Source organism: Rhineura floridana, chromosome 9 (genome assembly GCF_030035675.1).
Source record: "Rhineura floridana isolate rRhiFlo1 chromosome 9, rRhiFlo1.hap2, whole genome shotgun sequence".
Classification (NCBI taxonomy): Eukaryota; Metazoa; Chordata; class Lepidosauria; order Squamata; family Rhineuridae; genus Rhineura; species Rhineura floridana.
In genome coordinates, this window is record NC_084488.1 from 92,340,890 (window position 1) to 92,361,053 (window position 20,164).

At 39.3% G+C, this 20,164-nt stretch overlaps 1 protein-coding gene across 2 annotated transcripts in view; it reads left to right on the forward strand.

The window, feature by feature from the left end:
• The window catches only part of LEF1 (lymphoid enhancer binding factor 1), a 139,142-nt gene that overhangs the window by 113,455 nt on the left and 5,523 nt on the right, over nt 1-20,164 (forward strand). Inside the window, exons 7-12 of one of the 2 annotated variants that reach the window (XM_061585432.1) lie at nt 2,364-2,447; nt 4,345-4,467; nt 7,267-7,429; nt 12,300-12,407; nt 14,720-14,768; nt 15,844-15,884. In XM_061585432.1, the coding sequence (XP_061441416.1) occupies nt 2,364-2,447; nt 4,345-4,467; nt 7,267-7,429; nt 12,300-12,407; nt 14,720-14,768; nt 15,844-15,878 (562 nt within the window). In that variant the 3' untranslated portion in view covers nt 15,879-15,884. The remainder of the gene's footprint in view (nt 1-2,363; nt 2,448-4,344; nt 4,468-7,266; nt 7,430-12,299; nt 12,408-14,719; nt 14,769-15,843; nt 15,885-20,164) is intronic. The other variant, XM_061585433.1, reaches the window with a different exon arrangement.

Here is a 20,164-nt window from a genome sequence, read left to right on the forward strand (position 1 = left end):
CAACTGTGGAGTAGAGGTCCCAGGGAAAGTGTGTGTGTTGTTGGATGTTTCAGGAACTGATCTGTCAGACTTAGAGGACAATGCAAAGAGAAATCTGTCCCAGATTGTGATTTGAGAAAACTGTGTCAGAGTCAGGAGCCAGTCCCCTGAAGTGGCCTTTTTCAAATAATTGTAAACAATAGCAGACTACAATATAGAAATTATAAATATAAAAAATGCAATTAGTTTGCTAATATCCATCAACTATACCTAAAGATTTATATTTATCCAATAAGAAGAGATTTAACAAAATTGTTAAAATAGTTAATTGTCCTATAATGAATATATTTGCTAAATATATATATATTAATTGGAATAAAGAATAAGGTTTGACATTATCTTTAACCTGTGTGTGTGTGTGGTGTGTATTTCAATAAGTTAATGGGGGCTGATCCCTCTCTGTCCATTCTGTTATAGGTAAGTTTAGTTAAGAGTGTTGCTTCACAAATTCTGCTATCCACTGAAAGAGGTCCAATGATTTTACGTTTTCGAATTAGCAATGATAACCAATCCAGCACCAGATAAAAGAGTAGTCACTAATCCAATTCCTCTTCATTTATGATCTCATTGAAATATCAAGAGAGTATCCATTTAGGTGTTTTAGGAATGTTGTAGGCCATTATATTAGTACTAGCACTTTTGCCAGAAACTAAATATTCAATGGCAAGTCCAAAACATATGTAACAAGTCAGCTCCCAAAAATTAACATTACCAAAAATCTGTCCTCTTTAAATTTATACATTTTCTTCAATCAGGAATAGGTCAAGTACTACTGAAATTGTAATTTGTAAAGTTTTCCTTTAAATGTTGTTTGAATAGCTTTTCTTGCAAGATTTTTAATATAACCATTCTGTTACGCCATTCTTCTTTAGTGATTGGTTCAGCCAGATCATCCAACCACTTTTGCTAAAAGCCAAATGTTATTCTGTACATTTGAAGAAATGTATACTTTTACCATTAATCCTTTATCCTAAGTTTATGTATTGCGTGATTTTTCTTTAATGTTAATAAAATGCTATATACTTGTAAATAATCCAGTTCCGATGGATTTTGACCTTCTGTTTTAGTTATGACCTCCTGATAGGTGGAGACATTTCCATTTTTATATAAATTGTATACATGTTCTAAGCCATCTTTATGACACATTGAAATATTTCCTGGGTTATCATAAAAACATAGTACTTCATTATAAAAGACTGATGTAAGTTGTGAGAGGTTTAGAATAAGAGTGTTGTTCCATTTGTAACAAACATCTGCAAAACAAAATCTCAATTGATTTTAATACCTTATCTATTTTTTCCTTTTATCTTATTTTCTCTTAATGCCATACTAGTGGCATTTTAATCTCTTCTTCCCATTTAGTTAGTTTGTATGGTAAAAATGAATGCTGTATTCTTGAATCCTGGTAATGTGTTTAGCAAAATTAACCCTCATTAGTATCTAGGCCTTGCTAATGTTCTTTTTGCTACACATGGAGATTTACCTTCCCATACAATCTTCGGAATGATATCCTGCCACACCCCTGAAGTGGCCTAAATGTCAAATTCATGTTCTTCAGGAGATGCTGATTTAATTAACACTTTTTGGAAAAATATTCAATACCATGGTAAGACTTCTCAATTTTTAATGCAGACTGACAGACAAGCATCCATTAGCTTCAATGGAACTATGAGCCTATCCTCATTACAAGCTTATATGAAGGCAAAATCATGCTAATTGTTCTGCTGGTTCCAGAAAATGGGGACACATGACGCTAGTCCCCTTTTTACTGTGAAACCTGGTGGGAGCAGTTTGAAGGCATTTTTTTTAATGAGCTTCAAAAACATTTTGCAACTGATCAGCAGATCAACCTGTCCCCCCTTCCAGGTGAGGCTAATGGAAATGCTTTGCTCTGGTGACTAGTGTGTTCACAGCCCATTTTGTATCAGTTTGACTGCCATGACATTCCTCAAAGAATCATGGGAACTGTGGTTTACTGAGGATTCTGTTAGATATCTTTACCCCCTCCTGTTCCTCATAGAACTATAGTTCCCAGGATTTCCTTGGTGAGTAAATGGCTACTGTTAAATACCCCCCCTTATCATAAGGTAAATTCTAGTTTATTCTAATCCATTTAATAGAAAGTATTAAGATTATCCAGTTGAAATTAATGTTCCGGAAATCTATGGTGGACGACTTTCTCTGTAGGGAAACTGTAGAACTCTGAATTAGAATACAATATACTTTCATTACTACCTGGCTTTTCAATTCATTGGTGTTTGGTAAAAGGCAGACTCACTTCTGTTACAGTATTATTGATGGGTTCCTTTCTTCTGTGACCTCAGGCAAGGTCAGCCTGTATATCCCATCTCAAGTGGATTCAGGCAGCCCTACCCATCCTCACTTTCAGTCGACACTTCCATGTCAAGGTAGGTCTAGGTGAGGAATGACTGGCTGAGGAGTAACTGCTGAAATCAGAGTGGCAGTTTGTTCCTCTGCTTGCATCCCGGTGTATGCCTCTGCTTGCTATGCCCCTCCTCTAGTCAGCTAAGATGCATTTTTTATATATAATATACTGTGTATATACAGCTTGCCATCATCACATGCTAATTATTTGCAGCTTATAGCCAGGGCTATAATCTGAAGCAGCCTTCCCCAAAGTGGTACCCTACAGATGGTTTGGACTACAACTCACATCAGTTCCAGCCAACATGGCCAATGGTCAAGGATGATGGGAACTGTCATCCAAAGCATCTGGAGGGCACCAGGCTGGGGAAAGTTAGTTTAAAGGCACATGTTACAGCAGCCTACCTGTAGCTAAGCAGGACTTTGGTCAGTTCTTGAATAGGAGACTTCTTGGAAACCCTAAGTATACTGTGGGTAACCCTAGGAAAAGTGGGATATAAATGTAGTAAAATAAATGACCTGATAGTCATTCAAACTCCATTGGTGTTTGCCATTTTGAATCATGTGAATATAGTCACAGTATAAAATGGCTGCTGTTTTGACCAGTCACTATGATTTCCCTCCTCCTTCTCTGCATATTTCATTCTTTTAATATAGATTGCAGCATCTCAAAAGAATTTGAAAGCCCAAATCTGTTTTAAAATAAAGGCAACAGAAGCTGTGTACACATGGTTATATCTGTAATAGTGGTGTATGAATGGGTGTTATTGTTGGTGCAAGCAAGCAGCACTAACTGGGACTTGGCAATGACACACTTTTGTGTCACCTCTTATGTCATGTTTCTGCACTATGGAAAGGGGCTCTACATACTGTGCTTGGTGTACCCTAAGATTTCAGTGAACTACTGCATATTTTATAGATGTAAAAAAAACACTACTGATTTACACAAGCATTCAAATTTGCTGTTTAGGTGTGGATTCTATCACATGTCTTTACATGCACTGCTATCATTTAATCACTGTTTTTATACCTCTTTAGGGATACAATCCATCACAAATTCCCAGTTGTACAAGCCACCATTTAAAACTATTCTACTGCTCTCTTTAGAATTGTGCTAATTTCTATGAAGTTTCTTGATGGACTGTGCAGCTGGTTAAGTTACCAACATGTTTCAAGCAGGCAGAGAGAATGAGGAGTTAAAGAAGCCACAGAGAGAAAGTGGCAAACTAGTTCAGTAATGCCAATATTCCTATTTTAAGTATTTCATGCAATTTATTAGTATGAGCTCTCCCAGTGGAGATACACTGATTTACTGATTTGGATCTGTGCCTAGGGAAATCAATCAAGACACCTGATCAAATTCTTTTTTTTTTCTTGTGGGGTCCTTATGGGCTTAAAGCTTCACATATGATCAAGTAAGATTGATGAAATATTGGCTGGAGTATGGGATCATACCTGTGCCCAGTTATGAAGACAGGTTTTTATGTCCTTTTATAAAAGATACACAAGTCACCTTTGTTAGAGCTTTTAATTTTCTGCATGACAATTCCTACTTTTTGTTGGCTGGTGGTGGATAACTAAATATATTTTATACTTTGTGTGGAAACAGTTTTTTTGGTTACTGCTTTATGCCTTTGAAATTATAGGTCATATTAAATTTCCATCTGTCTAATCCCATATTCTTTGTGAGGATTCTGAAAACTATGATTTTGCCACAGATAACAGAAGAGTAAAAACCCTATTTATGACACACACATTTTAGCCAAATAATTGTTTCACACATTGGTGTATCATGGTATCTTAACTGCGAGCTTGGTATTAATGAATTGCCTCCTAGGCCTGTCTTGATGAATTTATAGTATTGTATATTCTGTTCAAGCTGCTGTTATGAAGAAGATTGCACTCTTCTCTTTTTTGTAGGTTTTCACACCATATGATCCCTGGTCCTCCAGGACCCCACACAACTGGAATTCCTCACCCAGCTATTGTAACACCTCAAGTCAAACAAGAACTTCCACACACAGACAGCGACTTAATGCATGTGTGAGTTTTTCTCTGGTCTTTAATCTTTTATCAATGCCTGCAGTGCCTGTGAATTTGAGCAAGCATGGCAAAAATGTGTTGTGGGTCTCTCTCCTCTTTGCATATTCCCAGGGGAAGGTGTTGGAACTATATCTAAATATCATGACAGTATTTGGTATTTCTAAATGTCTCAAATCTAAAGGAGGAAATATGAGATGTAGAAGTAACTAGTTATGAAAACATTTAATGCTCTGATGCTGTTAGCACTCACCCACCTCCAGCAGCAACAGAGGGAGAGGAAGCCTGGACCATCTGCACAGGTAGAGAGTGAGTAGTGCACGTTAACATCTGTTGCCTGCCGCCTCTTCCTGTGGCGTTCTTGCAGGGAAGCTTGGCTCTGCAAGAGAGTATAGCTTCCTAGAGGAGCCAGCCAAGCCTGACTCATCTGTTCCTGATTGCAGGCACCTGTGCTTTTATTATTATTATATTATTTTATTCATTTATACCCTGTCTTTTCCCCAGAACTGGGACTCAAGGTGGCTTACAAAAATTAATATAAATACTGTTAAAATATGCAGGTTATAATTAAAAGGTAATTAAACTAACTATAAAATTCAAAACCATTTAAAACATAGTGATTAAAAAACATACATAAAGTACAAATCAGTAAAAACAACACCCTGTTTAATAGCCCTTGCAGTCAGTTCCCCAAAGCTTGTCAGAACAGAAAAGTCTTCCGCTCCGATAGGCAAATGTTAAAAAGCAGATGGTCCTCTTCTCTCTCAAGCAGGGGACAGGGCCTCGTGCCACCTCCAGAGTGGTTGACCCAAAAGCGATTCCCCTTTGGTGTCACCCCCTTCAGTGGCGACCCCACCCCCACAGGAGTCCAGGTTGTATCTCCCAGTCCAAGCAGATGGCATAGTTCAGCGGGAGACCTGCTGGAAACTGCTAGGCCAGAGGCACAAACACTAGATTTCAGGAGTCCCGTAGTGAAGCAGAGGTTGCAAAGTGCAGTGGTAACAAACAGCAAACTGACACAGCTCCCTCTAGCTGTTCCTTCTGGTCCTCCCTCTCTCTGCAGGGGTGCTGTCCTTTACCAACAGCTCCGTGGGGGCTTATAAGGAACACTGCCTCGGGCCCTGATCTGTTAGCACCCACCCTTCTCCACACACTGTCAGTTACTGATATATGGTAAGGACTCCTGAGTTTCAGAAAACTGCATGGGAAACGTGAGAGAAAAGTAAAGGCTAAGATACTGTGAGGGGATAAAATATACATTCATATTAAAATATTAAATACATATGTTGATTTTTTTAAAATCCATGTTAATGTAGAAATAGAATTGAATTATGGGAAATATGAAAGTTATGGAATTATGCAAAAGTAACACAGGCCAAAAATAGATGGACCCATTCCTAGGACCACTTCAGTGACAAAATTTCCAAACATGGCAAAATGTGACTTTTGGGAATTGAACCCTATAATCAAGATGAATGAGAATTGAGTGTTAAATGCATAATATGTATCCCTAATTTGTAGAACAGGTGTACAATTTCTGGATATTGTTTCTTTCTAAAATAGATTAGAGTTATTGCCCTTCCACCTACTTTAAGCTAATGAATCCAAGTCTAGTAGATGCATCCTGCATGTTTTAAAGGGGCTGGGTGGAAGCAGCATCAGTCATCTCATTTAGGGGTGACACAAGATTATTAGGTTTTGGAGTTTTTTAAGTTGAGACTTCAACAAATGTTTGTTCCTTAGCATCTTACTGAGTGCTGTTTCTAGCGTTGCTATTTATGGGAGTTAATCTGCAAATTACTTATTTCTCTGATCAAAATTTAATATTTATTCAATTTATATTAGATTAAAATAGTAATATTGGAAAGACTTGTGCTTTTTGCTCTCTTTCTGTGTACACAAATCAGGCGTTGGGTATATGCCAAAAATCCTGGAAATGATTTATGAGTGAACATTGTGATATTGAAAATGGCTCCAAGGCTTGCTGACAGAATGCAGAGGGGAAGATTGCCAGTCAACAACCCCTAAGAACAAGGGTTCTCAAATTTTCTACTTCCAGGGCCTACTTGAGATGACTGAATCATAGAATCATAGAGTTGGAAGGGGCCTTGTAGGCCATCGAGTCCAACCCCCTGCTCACAGCAGGAAATCCACAGCTAGAGCATCTCCCGCAGATAGCTGTCCAGCCTCTGCTTGAAGACAATTACTGTGGGCCTCCATCAGTCACTAAATGGTGGCAGATGTAAGGAGAGTTTAACATAATCAGCTAACAATGACACATTTTTTGGAAATTGCTAAATTCTTTCCCATAGTGTTTTCCTTGTGACAAGGAGCCCCATAACTCAGTTTTCTTCATGTCTTTCTCATTTCCTTCAACACCTCCTCTGGACCTTTCCCTTCAGAGGAAGAAGACCTAACACCTCTGTCTCCTGGCCACCTTTACTCAGCATGAAAGGAGTTGCCGGTGCTAGCACTGGTCCAACCAAAAGGCTATGGCATGGCTAACAGGCACTGGGTGGCCTGTGGCACTGAGGCCCAACCTGAAAGTGGCCCAAGGCCACTGCTGAGTCCTGGCCCACTGTTTGAAAAACCCCGCCTTAGGAAATAACAAGTGTGCTTACTTTTCTCTCCATATGTCCAAAATGTGTAATACCCAATCTAGCATAGCTGCTCAGTAATGAAGGTGGCGGGAAAATAGTTGATCATCTGAAATGAAGGCATAAAGTATCCCCCCTTCACGCTTGAAACTGAAAATGGTAACAATTGCTCTTTTTGTATTTCCTTTCCTCGTACTACCTTTAGGAAACCTCAGCATGAACAGCGGAAAGAACTAGAGCCCAAAAGACCTCACATTAAGAAACCTCTGAATGCTTTCATGTTGTACATGAAAGAGATGAGAGCAAATGTTGTAGCAGAGTGTACTCTGAAAGAAAGTGCAGCTATCAACCAGATCCTTGGTAGAAGGGTATGACAGAACACTGTGTTTGTGTGTATGCATGTTCTATGTGTTATCCACCAGCCGCCCCCCCCCCAGTACTCTCATCGACTATGTAGTTATTGGCTAGTGAGGGCAATATGATGCAATTTTAATTAAAAGCAAGTAGTCTTGCCAAACGATAAAGTGTGGGCTCTTGTGGTAAAGCATATGTTTTGCATGCATAAGGGGGTGAATTTAATTTCATGTGTCTCCCAACTGGGGTGGCCAATGTGGCTGAGTGGGATGGACTGGCTTTGCACATCTGGGATCTTAATGTGGAGGTTGCTGCCAGTAGTCCAGAGGTAGAGGTGGTGGGGAAGTACCTGCCTCAGAGTTTTAACAATATGACTTCTCTTTCATTGCAATTACAAACTGAGACTTTCATTTTAAGTCTTGAGTTTTCTTTCTCCTCTGATATTTCTGTAGCTTGAGCTGTGCTTGCCAATTACCTAAACCCTTGGCTTTACAAATGAGGCTTGGCGTCAGAGTGATTAAGGATCTATTTGCAAAGAATACTACAAAGTTTATTGCTTGGGTTCCATCAAAGCATGGTCTGTGTATTTTATTATTATGCTGTCTAAATGTGCCATAGGACAGAAAATGCTTACTCTGGTTTTCACAAACATTGAATTAACTTAAGCCCTTGTCTATATTTTGAGAGCTTTCTGCACTACAATTACCTTATCTCCCAAGCTAGCTCCTGTGTCCTTTATTCCATGATTGGTCTCAGTGTTTAATAATGAATTACAAAGGATAGTACCTAGGCAGGAATTGGAGTAGTGTCTTTTTGGGTAGACAACTGTAGTTGTGCTACAGAAAGGTATTAGTACATCCAGATTTTGTTCCAAGGAAGCTGCCCCTTCAAAACCTTTTAAAAACTTCTCATGCCAAATGTCCACATTAGTTGTGGGATTTTAAGAGGAATTTAAGGGACAAAACAGCATTAATGTATTGTCTGCTACACTCGTGTTGTGAAACAAACCACTTTGGGAGACACAGGAGTTTAAAGAGTGGCTTGAAGATTTTGGGGGGGTATGAAAAATAAACTTCCACATGTCTTATATGCATATCTTTCTGGATCTGTAATATAGGTCAAACACTCAATAGCCCTCCTAGATGAAGGCAAACATGACATTTAGGGTAGTGGGGCCAATTTGGAAGCACTCCACTGAATTCAATCAAAATTTCCCAATGCTCTCCAGCTTCAAGCTATGGTGGGTGAAGGGAACTGTTCTGAAAGCTTGCTACACAAGCTGGCTGTGGAACATGACTGACTGCTGAGTAAATGCTCAGTTTGTTGAAGTGCATGTCTGCAATCTCAGTTGCTAAGCCTGGAGGAAGCCCCTTATCGGGCTCATCTCACAGCCAAAGGACCTGTTCATTTGATATTACATCAGTCTTCTCTCTTAACTTTAAGCTGCATTTCTATAGTGTTGCACATAGTCTGACAAAGAGGAACAGAGAATGATTATTCCAACATTCTGGCTAGCAATAGAGGGGGCATTTACACAATTTGTTTCAACACCACATGCATCGTGTTTTGGTTTTTCCAGCCACCAAATGTTTAATTAGTGTCAAAAACCAAACTTGCTAAAAACAGACTGTCCAAGGAAGTGGGAAACATGCTGGACTTGTCGCTCAGCCCATTTTATGTAGATATAATTATAGGGCAACAAATAGGCTGTTTACTCATACTGCCTTCTGAGGATATGATTGAAGGAAAAGTCTTGCCTGTGTTTGTACACAGTCACTTTAGCCTGAGGTCAGCTGGCTATGTACATCTGCCAGCCCACAAGAGGATTTGACTATTGGCATGCTACATCAAATATAACTTTTCTAGCATTTGCAATGATCTGCTAAAAGCCAAACTTTGAACTCAGTGGCAGATGGTGCAAAACTGAAATTATCTTGTAGCTGGGGGTTGTGGTAGTGGTGAAAGAATGGTACTATGGGAATCTGTCCAGACTTCTGGTGAAGCCTCTTTCCAAAATGACTTCAGTACACATATTAAGAGGGTGAGTTCTGGTTTAAAATGTTGAAATGTTGCTGCCCCCAACCCTTTTTCAACTTCACTTATCAAATAAATTGATAGAACATTTAAGTACTGTTTGTACAATAGTACAGAGACCTGTATTAGCTATGCTATATGTTTACAAAGTTCTTGATTGCTCCTAAACCCTAATCAATCCCGTGCAATTAATTAATTTGATCTGGGCACATGTATAATTGTTAATCAACAACAAACAATGAAATAAGGGAGAAATCCAGGAGATGCTAAAATGTTGGGTAATAACATGCAACTTGTTCAGAATATTACACATTGGTGAGAAAACTTAGATTCAGAGAAACTTATATAATCTTCAAAAAATGATTTCCTCTGGAAGACTCCAAACCTCGATTTCTAGGTTTTATTGAAAAACTGTGAGCCTTCTGTGCTTCAGTTTTATCCCCTGTTGGCTCCCTTGCCTGTTCCCTGGTGTCTGGCTCTTGGACGCAGTAAGCTTCTACCCTCACTGCCTGCTATGAAACAGCTGACAGGCAGCTGCTGGGGCTAGAACTGGCTGCTTCTTGAAAGCAAAAGCTGATGTGGCTGGGAGAAGGCTGTGTGTGCATGCACACAGAGACAGCAGTTCACTTGTTCTAAAAATTGCCTTGTGCTGGAACAACCTCAAGCGCAGAATGGCGTCCTGAAATGCCAGTTAATCAGAATGGGTTTTGAAACATTTAACTGAAAGGTTCAGTTCTTGAATAATATAGTAGTAAGTGTAATAATAAAAATATTGGTAACCATCCATTCTTGGAGTGTCTGTGCTTGGGAAAGATGTCTTTGCAGAATAAACACTCCCAATGTAAAGAATGGCTGAAAAAGGGATAACCTGCTAAGACTGAAGATACCTGCCACTCTTTTGAGAGATTATTTATTTATTACATTTATACCCCACCTTTCTTTTCATCATAGAAACCCACGGCGGCTTACATATGGTTCCCAGGTGGTCTCCCATCCAGGCACTGACCAGATCTGACCCTGCTTAGCTTCAGCAGGGGGCTGGCCTCATGTGCCTTTAGACCATAGCCTGGGATGAAAAGAATGATATTCTGTTGACCCCTATATTGCTTCTTAGAGGCCATAAAAGGAGCTACTGATGCTTCTGACCTTGCAAGGACACGAATACATACAAATGAGTGAAAGTAGCTAACTTTAAAACAATTATTTGTTCATAACTGGAGTCATTTCTTACCCCAAGCCCATATCTCCTGATTTTTGTTTTCCCCCAATTTCAACTGCTATCATTAATCTCATTTGCAAAAAGCAATTAGATATTCTCCTTGCCAGTCAGTCTGTTCAGATGGTACCCATTTCATCATTCCCAAGAACTGAAATGACTTCTGTTTGTCTATCATGCCAGCACCAAATTTATGCCTGGCTCTAGCCAATGCTTTGGCTCTAATAGCAACTTCAGATCTGCTGTCTAGACATTTTTTTTCAAAGTTTTGTGCTTTTGTTATGCATTTTCTTTCCAAACATCAGCTTATCATCTGTTGCTTTACCATAAAAAAGAATCTACCAAAATTAATTTCCTTTAAATACAAAATAAGTACTTAACTCCTTGCATGCCATCTAGATTGTAAACTCCATATGAAAAGCATAATCTTATTCCAAAATCCAGCCATTTTATTTAAGAGTAAATTTTATGGCCAAATTTAATATTCCAGACTTTTTTTGGAAGAGTTTAAAGGTTTGAACTTTTCATTGTTGAAGCAAGAAATAAAGAAAATACACACTGTTTCCTCAGTATAGTATAAAAATACCAGAAATATTCAAAACCTTGCACCATCTTGGCAACAGGAAAATGCAAAGAACCGGAATGACAGGATGAGGAAGTAAGTGCACTCCAGCTATCATGAGAAATTGTGGTGCTCTTAAAATTTGGAGCCTGAAGGAAGGCTCTCTGTTTCCACATGAAGAAAGCATGATATCACTTCCTTCATTTTGAAACTGTGCTTGTTTTTACTCTGCCATTCTTTGGCAGAGGAAACAGGAAGTGGCATCCCATTGTTGTCTTGCAGAGGAGAGATGGAAATTAAGGGACACGGGAAGACTGTTTTTTTTTACCAAACAGAATTGATGTTAAATTGAGTGCTAAGCGCTGCCCAACTTCTCATTTTTCTGCACAATCTTTAGTTGTCAACTAGCCTTATTCTCCCTATCAGTGTCTTCTCTGTTACCAGCTAGTAGCCAATAGCTGCAGTATCAGTTATTAGCACAGCTGGAGGTCGCTGATTTATAGGGTCGCCATAAGTCATAATCGACTTGAAGACACATAACAACAAAAGGATTAGCATACATGGTGATCATTTTTCAATGCCAAGAAAGCCTAAAGAACATATGAAGACCCCTGGTTGATCAGACAGAAGGACCATCTAGTTGAGCATGCTATTGTCCCAGTTGCCACCCAGATGGTTGTGGGAAGCTCGTAGACAGGACAAGAGCAAAACAGCACTCTCCTTACATGTTTCCCAGCAACTAGTATTCAGAGGTATACACCCCTTGCATTTGGAGGTAGAATATAGTCATCATGGCTAGTAGCCATTGATAGCCTCATCCTCCATGAGGATTATCCCTAAACACTATCATGTGTATGCCAACAAAGTTGGATTGGAAGTCATATGGGTGTATCTTCTTACTTAAATAAAGTCTTGTGTATATGGTGCTATTTTCTTAAACTTTACCATTGAACATCCTGAGTTATTGGAGGAGTGTGTTTCCATACATGAGAGTAATTAGAGCTAGTACTGTCCTTTATGTATGGCATGTTCTGTACTATAGCACAACATCCATTTCTCTGTTTATTTGCAGTGGCATGCATTGTCCCGCGAAGAACAAGCTAAATATTATGAACTAGCTCGGAAAGAAAGGCAGCTACACATGCAGCTTTATCCAGGCTGGTCTGCAAGGGACAACTATGTAAGCCCCTTATTTACACTTTCTTCAGCTAGCATTTGTGATAGTTATAACTTAAGGAGGTGAGGTAGCAGATGGCACATGAGACCCAGCGGCTGCCTTGTGTTCACTTTGAGTTATCGCTCTCTTATTTCTTTGCCTTTCTTTAAATTACTTCTGAATATCTCAAAGTGATCCTGAATTGGCCATGGGTGTGTCTCTGGTCCAGCTTTGTACCATGTGACAAGTAACATCAAAATGACAATTAAGTGGTAGATTGCTTTGCAAACTTGTGAGCACTGACTCGCATATGTTCCCCACCTGATAACTCTTTTGACGTATGTTTATCACATGGTTAATAAATACACAAGCAATGAATCTCTTCTGAAGGAGACCCTGTTGGATTGTCCTGGAACTAATCTGAACTGTCAGTTTGTCCTTTGAATAAAAACTGTGTGGAGTTAATTTTTTTAAAGCAGGCAGAATGGATGTGGACTGAATATCACATTTTGACTTGAAAAGAGCATCCATCTTCAGCTGTAGATCCATTGTAAAATAATAAAGTTTAGTCCATGCTGCTTTAAAAATGATAGATATTTAATTATGAAAACTTGTATCAAGCAAAACTAGTCAAACCCAAATCTAATGATGATTATGTTATTGTTGAACAATATATTTGCCATTTGCTAATTAAAATTGCATTGTCCTTTTTTAAAAAAAATACTGATGATAGTTGAAGAACTATTTGTCTCGGAATTGGCTAAGAGTGGGCTTTGATCACGTCTAAATAAAGAATTCAAAGAGAAGCCTAAACCTAATCTGAGACCTGGTGCTGAGTTTGAAAATGTAGTGTGTTGTGCATTCATAAAAACATCAGTCCTTAGTTGGCTATATTCATAATCCAGTATGCCTAGTTAATATTAGGCAAATATACTTGCCCTCAAGTAAAGCTCCATAAAAGCTCCAATGAACTTCAGAGCATAGAGAATCATTTGCCTATAACCTACATTCATTTAATAAACCTTTTTGTGTGTTCTTAAATCTGTTTTGAGAGTCTTGTTCCATCTTTGTGAATTATGTTAAAATGGGAGGGAAGAGGGTAATAGCTATCCAGCTCTTAGAAGTCAAGCATACGTGCAAACCTCAAATATCAACATTGAGAGTTTGTGCTCAAAACATTCAGTAGGGTGTCTGCCCTTTAAAGTTGCAATCTCTTCCTAGATGGAAAATGTTTTGCAGCATTTTCTATCAAACACCCAGACGAAAATGTTTTGTGGCAATCAGGAGAGATTAATATATCCCTGTTCATTATAGAAATTAGTCATTTTAAATTGGAAAAAAAATTGCAGCATTTCAAATTATCGCTCTTTATTGCAACTGGATAGGGCTTTTGGCCTACAAATACAGGTCTAGAAGTTGAATCATAGCTTCAAATAGTGTTTTAGTTTATGACTAATAAAGTAATTGGGTCTGGTTGCTTTTTTCTGAAATAAGCTTTAAGGCCTCTGCTTCTTGCAAGTAGTCACCTAGGATATTTTATTCTTTGAAATGTTAATTGGGTGTAGTTGTCTGGGGCTTCAGGGGGTCTTAGACCCTTTATGTTTTTGGGAGCAGGGTCCTTATGTCTCTAGTATCCTGTGAACCAATCAGCATGAAAGGAGAGCGTGTTAGCCACTGAGAATAGTCTTCTAACATGCATCCTTGCCCTTTCCTACTGATTACAGACAATCAAAGGATGTCAGTCAGCCACTGAGAAGACTCTTCTCAATAGCTAAAATGCTCCCCTTTCATGCTTATTGGCTCCTAGGGATGTCTCTTGTTGTGGAAGAAGGCATTAACAAGGATCTCATTATCAACTCAGCAACAAAAAAAGGTGAGACAGCGTGGCTGTTATTAACATGAAAGGATCCTAAAGGATCCTGTACTCCTGAATTTGCCGCTGTACTATTGGTCATAATTTAAATTTCTACTAGAAGTACTCTTACACTTGAATACTGAGTAAAGTTTAAGCCACTTTCTGGAGCCTAGAGTTCAGTTTTGAAGAGGATCTTTCTGCACCATATTGAAACTTCAAGGGAAATGAGGTTCTTTGTAACTGAATTTATACAAAACTGTCAGAAGAATAATCCTTGGAGGATCATATAAATATGAGATGCTGAATTTGCTATGTCAGAAAAACCCTAAATGAATGTAATTGTTAAAAATAATGTGGAGATAATGCATCAAAAGCCATTGTGAACATCACACTTTCACAAATTACAGGTATTTGGAAGAAAGGTGATTTTATGGTATGTAAAAAAGTCTCTCCCCCCCCCTTTTTTTCTTGCCTTATATAGGGAAAGAAAAAGAAGAGGAAGAGAGAGAAGCTACAAGAGTCAACTGCAGGTATGTTTTATGGGTAGATCTTCATGTTAGATATATGTGTTATTTAAAAAATTCAGCACTACCCTTTCATGCTTATTTCTAGTTTTATGTATGAAATTCTTTGTATGCACAGTTCCATAATGGATAGTACATATTCTAATGGATAGCACTGTTGTTGTTATTTTAAAAAAAATCATCTTCATTGCCTTGTCCTTCTACACTCAGTGCAGTGTCAAACTGAGAGGCTTACCCTAATTTTGAGGGAATGCATGGAATCCAGCTCTGCGCTGCTTGTTTCAGCTTCTGGAAGGAGAATGCAGTCTTCATTCTCTTGGAAGTCAGTACAGGCTTGAAACACTGGAGACCATTGCATGTGCAGGTTATACCTCTTCCCAACTGCTCTTTGCCAAAGGTGTGCTGAGGCACAGCACAGAGAGAAGGAGCACCACCTGCAGGACAACCAGTCCTTGCTTCCAAGTTCTCATACAGGCTAACTTTCTAATGGCAATGACAACTGAAGTTTGTTTGCTGTGGCTGCAGAATTACCACCACTACTCATTGCACATACAGGCATCACCAGTTAAAAAATGAAGCATCAGAGGGCTGGCTCCTTACTCCCCACCCCCACCCCCTGGTCTAGTTTCAACAAGCCAGCAGCTGAAAGTCTCTCCTTCTTGCATGAAGAAGGGTGAGATGAATCCTAGCCCATTCTACCTCTACTGACCTCCTTAAGAATAGAAGGAAACCGGCAGCAGCAGGGATCTTGGGTCTGTACATTCCCTCATTGCAAGGACAGCTGATGGACTGATTGTATATGGGAATGTGGCGACATTTCATATATACTCCTATGGTCCTCAAATACAAATTTTTTTAAAGTCAGGAACAGTTCTTAACAGCTGCCTGGTAGGTGGGCTCAAAGCATCAGTGAGGTCCTTTTACTTTTTTTGTATATTAAATAAAACAAAATGGCTGGTATAAGAACCATGAAAGGCAGACGAAATCAATCTGCAATCAATATTCCAGCATAAGACCTTGTATTTGGGGTGTGCAAAAAAATCTTTAATGGAAATTTGTTAAAAGCAACAATCTTCTACAGGTGCAGCCCCACGAATGACAGCTGCCTACATCTGAAGCATGGTAAGAATATTTTTAAAGCCTTTCTGCTAAATTTATAAAAATATCTTGTCTCTCTCACTTTAACTCTTGAACAAATCGTGAACTTTATAGCACATGGCTTTAAAAAAGTGCTTTATCCTCAAATGAATGCTCTCACGATGGATGGTTTTTATACCGGCTGTGTACTTTAGCCCCAACTATTTTTATTTAACTTGCACCACCCAAACTGACCATACCTCACTGAGTCTGCAAGTCTGCCTGTGGAGCACAAGAACAATTTCACTAAGTCAGGGTTGGGGAACCTGTGGCCCTCCAGATGTTGTTGGACTCCAACTCCAATCAGCCCCAGTCAACAGTGATGATGGGATTTGTAGTCCACCAACTTCGAAAGGGCCACAGGTTCGCCAACCCCATACTTAAGTAGTTGAACCATTTTGGCTGACAAAAATCCTCATTAGAAGCGAGTTAGAGTGGTTTCTTAGCACCCTAGTTAACTTGCTATAAACAATTACATGCATATTGCAGACTGGACAGGAGAAGGGGGGACACTGGTTTGATATTGTCTTGCTCTATTTTATTTGAATTTCTTAGTTATGAATGCTATAAAGAAGAGGCTTTATATTTTATCTCTTTTCTCCTATAATGTTGTGTAAGTGTTGGGTATGGTAGAGGCTGCAGTACTTACAAAGGGGTTAAAGCAGCAAACAATAAGGAAGATACCAAAATTAATGCCAATAATGATGATATGTCTAAATGTCTGCTAAAAGTGCAAATGTTATGTTTCATATTGCCATGATTATACAGCCACAAGAGTGGCTGTATACTATAGTCAGCATGGATTTCAGTACAGTTTACACAGATGAAAGAAATTGCCCTGTCGAGGACACAATGACCTTCCCATTGGCCTCCACCTGTGAACCATTCAAGTTGCTGCCACATTGTCAGGATAAAAACCCCACTGTTGAAGGATCATTGGTCAGACTGTGGAACTGAAGGAAAATGGAGACCAAACAACATTCTACAGAAGTGAGAGATACAGTAATACAAATGCTTAGATTAGGAAAAGGGTACAAAATAATATCCAACTGTTTGGATATCCCTGTGAGCAGAGTTGGATCAATAATCAGGAACTGGAAGCTGCATTACACCACCCAAGCACTGCCAAGAAAAGGCTGTCCCTCAAAACTCAGTGCTCGAACAAGAAGGAGACTTGTGAGAGAAGCCACAAAGAGGCCAACAATCACTTGGAAGGAGCTACAGCGTTCAGTGGCTGGGAGTGGAGTAATGGTGCACCAGTCAACCATATCAAGAGCTCTGCATAACACTGAGCTGGATGGGAGGGTGGCAAGAAAGAAGCTGTTACTCAAAAAGTATCATCTGAAAGCATGTCTGGAGTTTGCCAGAAAGCATGACAGTGCCCCAGGTGCGATGTGGGAAAAGGTTTTGTGGTCAGATGAGACCAAGATGGAGCTTCTTGGCCAAAACCCCAAGCACTATATGTGTCACAAACCTAACGCTGCTCATGCCTCAAGACACACCATCCCTACTGTGAAGGGTGGTGGTGGCAGCACCATGCTGTAGGGATGCTTCTCATCAGCAGGGACTGGGCATCTTGTTAAAATCGAAGGAAGAATGGATGGAGCAAAATACAGGGAAATACTGTAAGAGAACCTGCTTCAGTCCACTAAAAAACTGAAGCTTGGGAGGAAATTCACTTTTCAGCAGGACAATGATCCCAAGCACAAGACCAAAGCAACATTGGAGTGGCTCAAGGACAAAAAGGTGAATGTTCTACAGTGGCCCAGTCAAGTCCTGATCTCAATCCCATTGAGAATCTGTGACGCTCTTTGGAAATTGCAGTCCGCAAGTGACGTCCAACCACCCTAAACAACCTGGAGCGAATCTGCCAAGAATGGGCCAAAATCCCTCTGACACTGTGTGCAAAGCTGGTACATACCTACCCCAAAAGGCTTAAAGCTGTTAATGCAGCCAAAGGTGGCTCTATCAAATATTAATGTGTGGGGGTCAAATACTTATGCAAGGAACATATTTCAGATTTTTGTTTCTTACAAACATTTCCCAACATAAAACCAATGTCACCTTCCAATAACTGATTTTGAGTTTGTGTTTCAAAATAAAATATCATACAGAACAAAATTACAATGTACCATTTGTAATTCAGTCATATGAGAGCATTGGTTTGGGGTCTGATTACTTTTGCAGGGCACTGTAACTGTATATTAATTACAAGAATAATTTTGGTGTGTTACTATAATGAAAATATTAATGTTTTAACACATATCTTGAGGTTATATTAATACACAGTTGATTAGTTAAAAGGCAAACGATTCCTCAGCCAAATTCCTTTAATCAGTTGGAAGTCGTAGTTTATCATCAATAGGAAATGGCATTTGCCTGCCTTAGATGTGGAGTCCTGCACCATCCTGAAGGCTTGATTTGATATATCCAGTGTGTCTTTAAGCGGCATCCTCAACTAATTAATATGAGCCTCATCAGATTAAGTAGCAAGTTTAGTTGATTGATCTACCAATTTATAAAGCTTCCAGCCCTGACGTTGGATTATATTAAATTATTGTGCTGAGTTAAGATCATCAGACTCTGGAATGGAACTGAAAACTGAACTCAAAGGAGAGCAATAGAAATGATTATGGCTTAGGAATGCATGGCAAATTAGGAAATGTTGAAAAGCAATGGTCAGATGTAGTTTAGATTAAAAAGAGATTATGGACTGTAGCTTTTCTCAGAAATGTAAAAGAATAGGTACTGCTCACTTAGGAGGTTAAGCAAATATCAGTAGCCACATAGGATAGGATGTAACAAAGTAGACTTGTGGTTGTATTCAACTAAGCCCTACTCAGAGTAGACCCACTGAAATTCATGAACCTAAGTTAGTAATGTTTATTAACTTCAGTAGGTCTACTCCTAGTAGAACTAGCGTTGAATATTGACTATGGGTTGGAATTTTTCATTAACTATATTACAGCGTCTTAACTATAAAATGTGCTGTAGAAGGGGGACAAATTGCCTGGGGAAATGGAAGGATACTTTCTAGAAGCTTTGGAGTAAAAGGGATGTCATTTATGTGAGGTTTAAATCAAGAGATTCCTGCCATGGCAGAAGTTGGGTTCGATTATTTTCCTGTCCTTTTTAAGCTCTGAGTCTCTCATAAATGTTAACAGGAAAATATATTTATTAATGAGCAGATCCAATTGAAATAACTAAAAAATGTACTCCTGTGCAAATGTATTTCCACTCGCTCGCACACCCCTTTTAAAAATGCACAGTACAGAACAGGGCAAAATCTTGTTGGGCATTTGTTGGAGGCGGGGATTAAATTTCAGCCTCAGACCTCTGCTTTTTGCAAGTCTCCTATTATGAACCCTTGCTGCTGCCAAAATTTCACTGTTATCTTTTCACAATGGAGCATTTTTATTCCCCTGTTCAACTTTTTATTTCTGAGGAACAGTCCCTTCATTTCTCCACATTCGGTTCTCTGCACTGCACCATAACCGGCAGAGGAGACAGCGGATCTTGTTGTGGCTCAGGCTCAAGGCTTCACATATGCTAAAATGTGACTCGCAGCACTTTGCTTTGAAGCCTAACCACAGCCAGGGAGTTGTAATTGCTGTCTTTGATTGCGCCGACTTTACTTGCGGCTTGGGCTTTGCTTGGGCATGCCTGGCTTGGCGAGACTTCAGCTGCAGCCCTCCAGTGAAGCCTTAGATGTGGGAAGTCTTCAGTCTCTGTAGCACATACCTGTGGTTTCTTGAAAATAATCCTGGCTTGACCTGTTTTATATCTGTAAGGCAACACCATAGCTGTTCCTTTAAGGCTCCAATCAGCTTATTGGCAGGGAATGGAAGTGGCTTCCAGTTCATAGCTCATGCTTGCAGGAGCTTGGATTTTTATTGATAATTATTACTGTGATTATTTAGAGCAGGGGAAGGAGTGTTACTTCATGGGCTTCAGCATAGCTATTGAATTAATTCACTGTAGTATTTCTTGGCAAATGCAAAAACAATCGTTTTTTAATAAAGCAACCAAAACCAGAGGTGGAAAACTTGAATTTAGGGGTACCCTCCTGGAAAAATGTAGTTACTGTGTTTGTATCCCTCCCCCCCCAAAAAAAGGAGGGGTCTAGTGCAGAAAAATAGGAAAGAGGTAGAAGGTTGTTACAAAAGTGCTATGCTGGACTTTGAAGGAAAATAATATTTTTAAAAGGTCAACTGTTGAGAAGAGGGCCAAAGCAAGGCCATGAACATTATTTTAACCTCCTCACT